A 13,078-nucleotide genomic window follows, 5' to 3' on the forward strand; every position below is an offset into this window, starting at 1 on the left:
GACAGGAGGGGAAACAATTGAAATATTAGAAATAAAATACAGGCTAATGATTATCATTGAGACTGAGGTGGCTTAAGTGGACCTGGCAAACTGGCCAGCGTGAAGTGTGAATTTCCCTTGGGGATGAATAAAGTATCTATCTATCTAGCCTTACTACTTAATTTAGTATTAAGTGAAATATATTATGATCTAATGTGAAATCTGATCCAGCAAAGGGTAAAAAGTCTCACAAAACCAGTGCAATAAAGTGACTCAAAAATGTAAAATCAGTTATTAGTACAGTAAATATGTACTTTACCAACACCTTCTACATAAGCATTCAGTGCTGATTTAAAATAATAAAGGCTAAAAATTGTACAGACACTTTATGGTATATGTAACATTTTTGGACATAGTTTAAGGGTCCCAAGAAGACTAACATCACCTTTAACATATGGGATATATAAAAATATAGGATATATGAATGCGTTACTTGCAAGCAACACTTTTGGCCCACAGAATTAGCAGCAACACATTTCCAAGTCCTGCAAATGGCTAAGTGAGAAACAAAGCTGCTGCTGCTGGGTCATCAATCTCACCTCAAAGAGCAAATAGTCTCATGCCACAATGGTTAGATTCTCATAGCAATTCATTTTTTTTTTTTTTAAATTGAATCTTCAACAAGAGGCAACGTGAACATAAGCACAGTTGAGGCAGTAATGGAGAGAGAGAGAGTAGAATGTTTTATTTTTGTAAAAACCAGGTTTTAAAATGATTCAAGCCAGACCTTATCCACATTCGTCTCCAACAAGAACAGCCTCAATGTCACATGTATCCAGTATTAGTGGACTGAAACCCTTATTGTGGCTAGTTTGTGGTGTACATGTCTTGAATCACACTTGAAAATAATGACCTGTTGGAGGAGACTGATCCGAGGTGCCTGCCTCTGAGAAGCCGCTTTAGGGGGAAGCATTCGGGTGTTTGTCTTAGGAGTCTGGCATGAGCTCAAGAAACCTGCTTTTCTTCACAAAATGAATCTTAATAAATTTTCACATCCTCCTAATCAAATCTCAAATGTCTGATGTGTTGGTCTTCACTTCAGAAGTCAAAAAGAACTGCTCTTCATGCCACAAAAGCACTCAAACACACACTGCATAATTCCTATGGTTGTCTCACACACACAACCTCTCTATTAAAGTCTTCTGTGCGAAGGTTCTCTCTCACTATCAACCCCGCATTGTTTGACTTCGTGGTCATCTCCTGCTATCAAATGATCAAAAAGAGGAGTGTTAGGAGCCTGTCATAGACTAGTTACAGTGGAGTATGTACTCCAGACCACTTTTTTTAGCTTTGGTAAGCTAGGGCTCAAAATTGTGGACTGTCAGTTTTGTGATTTGGGGCCAGACTAGAAACAGGAAGACAGCCTTTAGTTGAAGCGATGTGGAATTCAAAAATAACGAGGTGACCACTTGAGACAGGTGGCTAAAAGCCACTAAACTCTGGCATTGCAGATCAACTTAGCTTAACTACAATTTGGCTCGTTAGGTGGAAAAACATATTCCTCATCTGAAGAAATGATCATGTCTGGTGTGTGTGTGAAGTGAGAGAAGAAAGAAAGAGGAAGGATTCAAGCCACATTAAATCAGGGTTTTGTTGCAGGAACCAAGAATCACAGCAAATGGGGGAAAAAAAAACCTAGGAGATGGAGGGTACATCAGCCAGACAACAAATCAAATGCATCCTACAGTGTACAGTATGTGGTACACATCATCTGCTCACAGCGCCTGAACCCCATCTGACAGCTTTAGATACTCTCTCACTCCCTGCCTGGTCAGGCCACGACACAACTAAACAACAGCCAAACCCTCCCGCAGTTCGATTCAGAGAGTCCTTTTAATGAATCAAGCGGGCGTCCGACCCCAACTTCGGCCCTTCTGAGAGGGGAAAGGGGAGGCCGAGGGAGGAGGGGGAGCCCAGTTTCGTTGGTCTTTAGTTGGCTTTGGCGCGGAGCTGCGCCCTCTTGCCCGTCACAGCCTGGAAGCCGGTCTTGATGCTGGCGACAGAGCAGCGGGAGTGGCACGTTTCACACTGCAAGAAATAGAGGCGAGTGTCCTTCTGCAGGATGGTCTCTGGGGAGCGGCAAGTGTGACACGTCACATATTCCTCTGCAGGGGTGAGAAGACGGTTATTAGTACTGCAGTGCACAAAGGAGTTCAAGTACAAGGTGTGAAACTCGGAGCTGATTCAGAGAGTACTTAGCTGATTTGGGACCCCACTCATAACACTGTCAGAGTCACGGTGAACACACTCTGAACATGGTTTATTTATCTCTGCGTGCACTGGCCAGTGTGTCGATCACATGCACATCAGTAAATTCCTCAACTCACTTTTTGTAGAGTGTTTGCTTTCAGTTGTTACCAACCAAATCTTTGTAAAGGTTCAGTTTAATCAACATTTAGCAGCACTGAAAGAGACCCAGTGCAAACTTGACTGATTCATTCTGGACCGAGTTGTGATGAATGACAAAGAAGTTTATTACATCAAACCTACTTTGATTAACCCTCAAACCACCACAACCTGCCTTGGATCACTGGTTTGTCTCAATTTCCTTTTTGGGAGATCCTTCCCTAATAGAGAAGCTACCAGATATTTATATCATGTATGAGATTTTGATGTGAAATTAACATGTCCGAGAAACTTTGTGGGACCTGTCAGTAAATCTGTAAACACATAATTTTATATTTCAAGACATGTTGCCAATTTCTAAGATTTTATACAAGATAAACTCCAAAAAAAAAAAAAAAAAACTGTCCTGGCTGCAGTGTCCCTTCTTTGCAAATGTAATAAACCATTTTTAAATGAAATTAAATTGACAGACAAAAGCAATTTGAAATCAAGTCAAATAAATAAATAAATAATAGTTTCAATTGTTACTTACTGATATATCTTCTCAACACATTTTCTATCTGTTTCTGCTGAAATCTGCCTTTGATCACAAGCTGGTTATTTCCATCTATAGAACCACTGTTGACAGAAAAAAAGCACAAAGCAAAAACACAAATCAAACATTCACATCAGGGCCCACAGAAATGGCACAAAATCCAATTCCTGTATGTCAGGGGTTCTCAACGTTTTCATAACTCAGTGACAAGTCGGGGTCACGTTCAGGGGCCACATTTTGAGAACCCCTGCTGTGTATTCATGAAGTCCATCAGGGTAAATCCACACATACCTTGTTCCCAGCTCAGCCAGCAGGAAAGCGAGAAGATGTTTAGGCTGACGATGCAACCTGTGATGAAGAACATGAGAGGTCAGTTTCTAGAGGACGCTTCAGGCGAGTATCAAAGCAGCGTGACAGGTACGCAAGGCTCACAGTTTGCAGATGTCTGTGAAGTTGACGAAGGAGGTTTTCTTGGTTCCCACTCGGACCACCTGAGGAGGCTTCATGACGAACTTCCTCTTCTCTCCGGCCACCATGTCCGGGTTCTTCTCTCGCATGATGTTAAAGACTCGATTCAGGAGCTGAGACAGAGATGGTGCAAAGAGTTACGCCGAGTGCGGTCGACACGGACCACGTTCCCATCATGATAAGGTCTTAAAAAGTATTCTGATTTTCAATACGGGGAAAATATCTCAACTCAAACCCCATTTTTTTGCCTGAATCATTTACATTTTGGCCCCATTAGAAGTATGCTGGATGAACTGTTATCAGTTCCAATTTTACAATGTACCCCTGGACGTACAGACAATTCCCATTAGATTAGTCTAGAACAGTCTTGCATTTGTTCTATCTTACAGGAACAAAATGTTCATGGTTTAAGAGTGATTATACACTCTGAGGTGGCCTGATGTTTATAGCCAAGTCTTGAGTGCATGAGTGTGTAAGTGTGTGTGTGTGTGTGTGTGTGTGTGTGTGTGTGTGTGTATGTGTGTGTGTGTGTGTGTGTGTGTGTGTGCTGTCCCACCTCATCATAAGTGTAGTCTCTTTCAGAGCCGGCCCAGGCCGGTCCTGTGGAGGAGCTGAATGAGATTCCATCGTTGTTCTTCCCCTCGTCATCCTCCAGCGCTGCAAACACATCACACAAACATTATGACACTTGTGTCCCCCTTTAGTTCTCTACCTTAAAGATGAGGTGACTTCTCCTCACCGTCGTCCTTCTCCAGTGTCTCTCCCTCATCAAAGTCCACTTTCTTTGACTTCTTCTTTTTGGTGGGGAGCATCAGGTCCAGGTTGTCTTCCTCCAGCACCTCTGGCTGCTCTCCTTCAATTTTCAGCTCCTGATTTTGGATCAATGAGAGGTGAAATTCAGCGAGGGGACGAGGAGTAGCGAGGGTGTGAATGTGATTAAGAGAGCGACAGGAGAGCAACGGGAGAAGTGGAACAAGAAGGGCTGATGTACCGAAACACAGACTGCAGGTCATGAGGAGAGAGAAGAGAAACAGGCTTTGGTGTAGCAGGGACTCACCTTTAACCCCTCCTCAACATCATTATCAAACACTTTCTTGGGTTTCTTCTTCTTTTTCTTCTGGTTGAAGAAGTTCAGGTCGTTCAAATCATCCGATGGCTCTAGAGAAGACAAAACCAACCCTGCTTAATTCCAACGTCATGCAGGCTGGCAGCTAAACGTGTGCTGTAAGAACATGCTCCCACGCTGAGGCTTAAATATGTGCTTCCAGTCAGAGCAGCTCTATTTTCATTCTGACCTTTCTTCCTGCCGTCATCATCATCCAGATCCAGCTCCTTCTCGTCTCCGGCCTCTGGTTCTGTCTCCTTCGCCTCCACCTCTTTAGCCTCTTCTCCTCCCATCCCGTCTGCCTCCTCATCCAACATGAAGGGCTTCTTCTTCTTCTTCTTTTTCTTGGTCATGTTGGGATCGAAAATCATCTGAAGGAGAGAAAAAGGAGAGAGAATATCAACCAACACAGTTTGACAGTGACAACTTCCTCACAGTTCTTCTTCCATGGGAGAAATAATTTGTGGTTCAATGACCTGAGAGACCATCTGACAAAATTACTATATTTAATATATTACAAATTTGTCTTAATATGTCTTCAAATCATCCATTAGGGGTCACTGCACAGTGTCTTTCACTGTGATCACCATCAGCTGAGGAACAATGTGTTCTGACAGACAAAAGCACCCGATGAGACAGAGAGGAAGGACATCTCCTCAGCTGATTCGGCCATCTTCATTCATCAGGTCAGCTCAGAGTATCATCACCCTTACACCATGACCACTTGCATTTTTCAGTGTGTCTGTCTTCAACTAGTAACATAAAACAAAACTGTTGCTGTGGTTTCCTGCAGTTTAACATATTTTCCACCCTAATTTAAAACAACAATTCAGCTGCTGACCAGCGTCAATGGACGTGTCCTGTGATGCAACAGCAGGCAATTAAACCTGAAACGATCAGCTTATAAATCGACCAGTCAGACAGAAAACTCATCTGCTAAATTTATCTCAGTTTATGTCACGTTTGGCAAAAATTGCCCCCAAATGTGTGTGATATATTTGTGATAGATAACTGGAGGTGTTCAGGATTTGGACTGATTGTCGGATTGAACAAACCATCTGAACATGTCGACCTGGAAAATCCTGATGGATATCTGTCACTTTCTCTGGCCCTTCATGGGGTTCACGACGGAACGAAAAAATAATAGATGAATTGACGATGAAAAGATTGTAGTTGCAGCCTCAAAGCAGACACCTGAGAGCCATTCAGTAACGAGTATTTTGTGTAACAACAGTATAAATCGATATATATCGTTGATACAGATGCTGTGAGATTTGGTGAGCTTTGTAACACTGTGATGCTCTCCCTCCTTCCCGTTCGCTGATGCAACTTTCTGCAAATTAGTAAATGTTGTGAGTGAATAAATATTGAATATGAATAATTCTTCCTGGTTGTGTCATTGAGCCCATTGAGACAACTTAAGAGAATTAAGAAAACCACGACTACTTATTTCCGTAAATCCGAACGGCCATCTCAAATTGTAATCGCGGACATTAACATTACGTTGCAGTCACGGCCGTACACGGTTATATGGATAAAAAAAATTAGATAGCCGATTTCAATAACACTGACCAACATAATTCATCATTCGTTTTGTTCTGCCATGGCTCTGTCTTAACGTAATGCCTGCTGTCCATGTCGGTGGAGCCTGACAGCTTTTTGTTGAACGCTAGAGAACACTGGTCAACCATTAGCGCCGCAGTCTGGTTAGCAGCGAGCTAATGCTAGCTAGCTAACTTCAGCCATTCATCTCGAGTTATCCAATAGCTGTGACAGGGCGGATTGACCAGCCACAGCAACTAATAATAATATGTGCGATGTGACAGATGGTGAGAAAGTGGTGTATTGTGTTTTTTTTCTTGTCACTTAGGCTGGCTGGGCCGCTGTTAGCTCGGCTAAAGCCATGTGAGAGATGGTGCGGACAGGGAGGGGAGCAGCAGAGCTGAGGCCCAAAGTCATCCTCAACACCGATCTGATCCGATAATTCAACTAATTTCACCAAAGAAGTCTTCAGACCAACTCAGACTAAGTAGCGGATAACTGGGTGACTTACCTCGTCTCCTGACATGTTTGCGAGTTGGGAAGTGACTGAAATCTGACTACTTTTTGTCCCTCGCTCAGTTTCACAATGCTGCGCCGAAAATTTCTTGCATCAGCGTTCGATCCGTACTACGCAAGCGTGAAGTCGCCAGATGCTGACGTCAATACTGCGCGTCTAGTTGTTGAGTGTTCAAGAGCAAAATTGCTCAACCAAAACAGTTGATAAATGAGTTCGTTACGAGGTTGTGGAGCTATAACTGGCGTGTTTCATCACAGTTTTGACAGAAAACTGACAAATTAACCATTGATTTCTAATGATATGCATATGTTAGCTGGATATTCAGAAGACAATTATTCCGTTCTTCCCCCTCGATGTTACAGGAAATCTCCAATGAGCATCATTTAAAGCCCAGTACATACTATTTTGAGCAGACCTGTCAGATGTGTCAACACGCCTGTTAGCATGTACAGTATTCACATAAGGCTGATATTAAAGCACTAAGCTAGAGTCTCATTGGGACCCAAGAGCTTGCCAATTTAATCTTTACACTTCAGTCAAATATTTTGGTCTATTTTTTGAGCAACCACTGTGGAAGGGACACAGCATGAAGTAAAAACACCAAGAAATATGTTTGAAACTAAAACAGCTAAGAGTCACCAGCAGAAAATAGTTGGTGATGTCTGCTACAATGCCTCCCACCAGTCTTTAAGACCTCATTACTTATATAGTGTACTAATTCATATGTTGCTTGAGATTTAACAGACAATACTGGTGTATAAAGTGATTGCTCTTCAGTGTAGATCTTGGCCTACAGTTGTGTTTCTTTCTGTGTTGATCTGAATTACAACTAAAACGTTTTGCCTATTAATCGATTAGTTGATGGACAGAAAATTAATCAGCAACCTTAAGATGTTGTCAGGTTGCAAGCAAAAATGCCTCAATTCTAAAATGAAAGGATTTGCTGCTTTTGTTAGTGAATTGAATATATTTGGAAACATTCAAAGTTGACATCCCCTGTTGTGCCATTCAAACTCATTGTATTCTACATCACAGCAGTTTTATACAAGAGGTGACAAAACCAAGACAGTGAACAATGTGAAAAGATAAAGCTTCAACTACAGTAAAAGAATTGAAAACCTTTAATGATTTTGCAAATAATATTCTCATCTGGATAAATAAAACATAGAAATGCAAACATGCTTGTCCATCCGTCCTTGTGTTATGGGTTTTTTTTTCTATGTAAAAAATGTACATTTTGAAAAACTAAAAGAACTGACTCTTTCAACTCCAAAATGCTGACATTGTAGATTGACTATAATCTAATCTTTTATAAACCACCAGCTCCTTAAAGATGCAGTTAATGAGGTGTGACAATAGTTTATTATTATTAATATTTTTTTTAACATTATACAATCTGAAACAAAAACCTTTATGAGAAGGACCGAGACAGACAAAGCAGGATGAAAGTGTATCAGGTTAAACATCTCTCTTTCTAGCCGTGTGTTGTGAATCCATCGTCACTTCCTCTTGTTGCATGCTTCACACAACCTCGACAGAACCTCTTAGTGACGGCAGGGATACAGTATATAAAAAGAGACACATTTGGGATATTTACACCAAATAACAAGAACCACTGGTGAGAACGTCTCTGAGGGAGGGAGAAGTACAAAGCACGTAGCCTGAAACAAAAGAAAAGGTTCGGACTGTGGCAAACACACAGCTCATAGCTCATGCTCAGCCGTTCTCCTGTTTTCAAGAGCATTCAAAAAACTAAATGAGAGCAAACGATTGTTATTTTTGTCAAGAAGGGAAAAAAAACAAAACATCCAGCAAGTTTAACGCCACAAATGCAGGTAAATATGTGAGTCAGAAACACGTCTTTGAGGATTGAGTTCCCATGAAAATTCGCCTTTCATCCGGTGACGTTAACGCAGCCTGTAACACTAATCTCAAAACTTCTTTATTGCACCACAGAGCTTACAATATTCAATTCAGTATGAACTCTGTGGGCACTGAGATAGCTAAAATAGCTCTGCCCAGCACAGGGACCATGAAATTCTAGTATTATATTCAAATCGTGGTTAATATATGAAATGACTTTGCCAAAGTGCAGTGATGGAGCTTCAAAATAAAAGCCCATGAGCGTCTCATTTTGCCGAGCACCCAGGGGTCTATATTTGTGAAAGGGTTGGGAAAAAGATTACAGCATTTTTGCTTTTTTTGTAGTGTTACACAAAGTCAACGGTCAGCTCACCTCAGACACACAAAAACACTCATACGCAACATCCTATCAGTCCATTCATTCCCCCATTGCTCCTTCTTCTTCCCTCTCTGATGTAGGTATGACGTGGCGGATGCTGCGTGGGTTTACATGGCCTCCATCGCCCAGCGCTGCAGGTCCTCCATGTCGTCGTCTTCCTCCTCTTTCTTGGCTTTTAGGGGTTAAAAAAAGAGAAAAGGGACAGAAAGTAAAGCTTTGAATACATTGGTACAGTTACATTTAGCTGAATTCCAGACTTCATTCTGAACCAGGATCAGACCCTGGTTTCTCCTGAGTGACAAACCTCATCAGAACCCATTTTTGAAAATTTTGTTTTTTGTGGGGGAGATAGATGTGAAGATTTTAGCCATTTTACAGGGGGTTATGTGCCATCTTTTGAACTGAAAAAAAAAACCAAAAACAAAACACAAAACAAAACAAAAAACAGCTCAGGCTAGAGAGGCTCACAGAGTTGTGTCAGTTTTTCAGACGGCTCTCTTTCTTACCAGGTCTGGAAGGTAGTGAAGTTGAAGGCACGTTGGGGAGGGGGACGTTCTCTGATCCCCCGATCTCCAGCAGGTTTTTGTCCAGCTCCTCCTGTTCCAGCTCATCCAGCTCTGCCAGCAGCTCATCCTGAGGAAGACAATTACGACTCAAGATGAGGGTAAACACACACGAATTCATGAAACACCAAAAGATATTAATCCCAATAAATAATAAAGATTAAATATAACACGCCATCCTTTTTCACTTTTCAAAATGTGGTCCTAATCTTGTGCATCTGCAGACTTCTCACATTGTTTCATTGAAATATCTCCAGTCAATTGACTGAGAATTTGAGAGAGAGCACATTCATTCCTTCTGCCATGTTAATCCAGGACCACTGAATACCATCAGTTGTGGAGAGGTTGGTCTGTGAATAAGACCATTGAAAAATAAACCTGATTCTGGCCTTAATGCCAGAGTCATGACTCCAGAAACACAACAAATTGTTGTTAGCTTGGTGGGTCACAAAACAACACTAGGCAGCATCAAGGATGACAATGAACTTTGCTCCACCAGGTGAACCCAGCATTGTCGTTAGTCCACCATTCACATGTCTGTGAAGTCCGATCAGCCTAAAGTAAACCTCTAAATCAAGCAGGCGATAGCAGATCTATAACCACCCATTTTAAAGCAGGAATCAGTTCAGAATCACACTTTGCGTATAGAAATGACCACAGAGAAACCTGACAAATGTAAAAAAAAATGTTTTGCCCACCTCATCAAACTCCTCTCCAAAGCCAACAGGTTTAGAGATAGCGTCGGAGATTTCCTGGGCCAGCTCCTGCTGCTCTGTAATGTCCTGCATCAGGTCGTCCACCTTGTCAATGTCCCTGAAACAACAAGCAAGGGAGGATTCATATGTGAGTAAAACCAAGTCTCGTTTACCAAATTTCTGCACTGATAATTTGGCAGTAGGAATGATGCATACAGCATGCTGCAAGGCAAAAGTTCCTCATGTGTGCAACTACTGATGTTGTCCATTTAATATAGAAGTTAAAAGTATGCTAGCAGGGAAATGGGTCTGAACTCCTGTTTCTATTAAACATTCTTAGTATTATTTTTTCAGTCTGTGATTCAAGTAACATTGAGTACTGATGGGTTTGGATTAGAGAGGCATTACTGCACATGGGTCAGAAAAAATATTCCTCATGAACTTTCTATTGATTTAGCGCAGACCAAGTCCCATGAAGGCAATGACGGAGCAGCAGAATACAAAAATAATATTTCAATGAGCATCAGTCAATCAGTGACTGGGTGCTCGCTCTTACATGTTTTCATGGGCAGACTTCATGGCCTTGGCAGCGAAGCCCATGTTCTTGAGCACTTCAGTGTTGGTGTTGGCGTTCTCCAGAGCCTCTCTCTGGAACTCGATGGTTGACAGCGTGCCGTCGATCTGGGCGAGCTGCTTCTCATACCGCTTCTTTCTTTTCAAAGCCTGCAGAGCCGCTGAGGAGAGAAGGACAGAGGGGAAGGAGTCAGGATGGATAGCTTGTCACAGAAATAGAAGGTAGAAATGTAATTCAGAGGCAGTATATGCGTAACTGAATTGCTGGATATTGATTGTTTTGTCCTGAAATAGAAATGAGAGCCTGACTAAGTGTTTCATCTTTTGCTCAGTGACATTACAATGATCCGCCACTGACAGCGATCATAAATAAAATGCTCCCTACACGAATCTTCCACATTAGTGAAAGTTAGATCAACAAGGAGGACAGTTGGTTTGAGCTTGTGACTGACACTTGGCTGATAAGATGGAAAAGCTGGAAATAAAGGTGAATCAGCAACTGTGGTCACATGACCACAACACCTGACAAGCTGTAGTGAAACTGCAAGAGTGTGGCATGCTGGGTTGACTCACTCTGACTACCTTTGCTGAGTCAGAGGAGGAAAGAATTATAGTAAAGGAAACACACATAAAGGATTCAAGCCAAGTACCATTCCTCACTTTATGAATAACATAAAGTGTAAGGTGGGTGAAGGCAACGCTGATTTATACCTTATCATTGTAATAACTAATATTCTTTGCCCCACTTGTGGTGACATGAATCCATCCATGGGTCAGTCTGTCCAATGGTTTTTCTTCTTTGTCCAAAACTTTGGTCAAGAGCAACATATCTCAGCAGCTACTGGACAGATCAGCAGTTAATTTGGTTTGGATATTAGTAATTCTCAGAGGATGAAATCAACACTTTGATGCATGACAAGATGTCTTCAAAACGACTGCTCGGACTTCAGATTGTGCACTATGGATATTCGTGGTCCTATAAGGATTTATTTCACTGTTTTTGGTGACACCTTGATCTTAATTCTGGCGGTGCTGTCAGCCCCAAGTCTAGCACAAGCAATAATCATAATAAAATAACCAACCAATCACATTCATTGTACCCTTACTGCCGTCCTCAGGACAATATGTGATACCTTGTCAACACCATTCCTAGTTTGACGTCCTCCTTTTTAATAGGATACACATCTGTCTTTATAGTGTTTGGCCATGTTGTGTCTGAGTCCTGTGATTACTGTAATATTACTGGTTATGAACAACTTTAAATTTAAGGCTCATTATGTTTAATGTCTGGCATTATCCGGTCCTACAATAATGATCAGGCAGATGTAGGACCAGCTGGAGGTCTGCAGCTTTCTATGCAGACTTTCAGTGCAAGGTGCAAACACGCCCACCTCCATGACAGGGATATCACGTCCCTTTAACATCTGCCACTCAACCCTTGTCCTGACACACTGAGCCCATATATTTATTGCCAGTTTCTCTGCAGCAGGAAACCTAACTGCAGCTGTGTGTCTTTCCACACCTTAAACTAAGTCTTTTGATTTTTAAATGGCCACCGATCAATTAGACGAAAAGAAAGATCACCCGACATATGTTGGCCAATTACAAGCATGGCGTTATCTCGCTGTAAAAAAGGTCAACGGTAACCAATAATCAGATAATCAGAACTCCTACACAGTCGACAAAGCGTTTTCTTGTCTCGGGTGGCAACCATGGCCGTGATAATGACGCTGGTATTGACGAGACTGCCAACAGTTCGGACAGCTCGGGAAAGTTAGCCAACTTAGCTAACGTGCTAGCAGTTAGCTCAGGGTTGTTGACCAGGCAGTGTGATGATAAACAGAAGAAACTGCTTGAAAATACACCCTGGCATCTCACCTCTTTTGTTTTTCGTGCCGTTTTTCTTGGCAATTTGCAGTTCCTGCTCGATCTTTTTCTCTAGAAATTCCTGTTTCTTCGTTAGCATCTCCTCCGTCTCTCGGAGTTTCTGGATCGCCTCCTGTGGGCTCGGTCCCTTTCCTCCTTTTCCTCCTCCTCCAAAGAACTTACCTAACAACGACATATCTGGGGTGCTACAACACACTAACTATAAAAAAAAATAAAACAAATCTGCGAAATACCGGAGAAAAACACGCTTAGCTACCTCGCTGCTAGGCTACACTGACACTTCGCCCTAGCCTGGAAGCTGGAAGGATTGTTGATGTTTTTCTACTTCCTGGATAAGGCCCAATGACGTCATGTTAGCCGATGCGGATTGGGCGTTGCTTGTTTGAGCTCTGTCTCCATCTGCTGGACAACTGAAGCACTGACAATTACTGGATCGCTTTTCATGTATTTTATTTTACTTCATCATTATTATACTTAATCATCACTGTCAGTTATGTGTCCAGAGGTGCAGAAGACCCCCACCACTCAGTCATATGTTTGCTTGTAGTTAGATCACCTGGATGTTT

At 42.0% G+C, this 13,078-nt stretch overlaps 2 protein-coding genes across 2 annotated transcripts; both read right to left on the reverse strand.

Annotated features, from left to right (window-relative positions):
• Positions 1 to 699: 699 nt before the first annotated feature.
• On the reverse strand, positions 700 to 6,674 carry eif2s2 (eukaryotic translation initiation factor 2, subunit 2 beta). Its single transcript, XM_076741639.1, has 9 exons — positions 6,547 to 6,674; positions 4,684 to 4,864; positions 4,446 to 4,546; positions 4,128 to 4,257; positions 3,945 to 4,045; positions 3,353 to 3,501; positions 3,212 to 3,268; positions 2,918 to 3,003; positions 700 to 2,144 (listed from the first exon to the last, which is right to left on the reverse strand). The coding sequence occupies exons 1-9, from the start codon at positions 6,559 to 6,561 to the stop codon at positions 1,969 to 1,971; spliced, it is 996 nt and encodes a 331-aa protein (XP_076597754.1). The 5' UTR covers positions 6,562 to 6,674; the 3' UTR covers positions 700 to 1,968.
• A 984-nt stretch (positions 6,675 to 7,658) lies between these two features.
• LOC143327170 (charged multivesicular body protein 4b) lies at positions 7,659 to 12,852 on the reverse strand. The gene is made up of 5 exons (XM_076741394.1): positions 12,504 to 12,852; positions 10,609 to 10,786; positions 10,056 to 10,170; positions 9,301 to 9,427; positions 7,659 to 8,966 (listed from the first exon to the last, which is right to left on the reverse strand). Exons 1-5 carry the CDS (start codon positions 12,685 to 12,687, stop codon positions 8,902 to 8,904), a joined length of 669 nt encoding a protein of 222 aa, XP_076597509.1. The 5' UTR covers positions 12,688 to 12,852; the 3' UTR covers positions 7,659 to 8,901.
• Positions 12,853 to 13,078: the final 226 nt, after the last annotated feature.

The sequence above is a fragment of the Chaetodon auriga genome, chromosome 10 (assembly GCF_051107435.1).
Source record: "Chaetodon auriga isolate fChaAug3 chromosome 10, fChaAug3.hap1, whole genome shotgun sequence".
In the NCBI taxonomy this organism is placed as follows: domain Eukaryota; kingdom Metazoa; phylum Chordata; class Actinopteri; order Chaetodontiformes; family Chaetodontidae; genus Chaetodon; species Chaetodon auriga.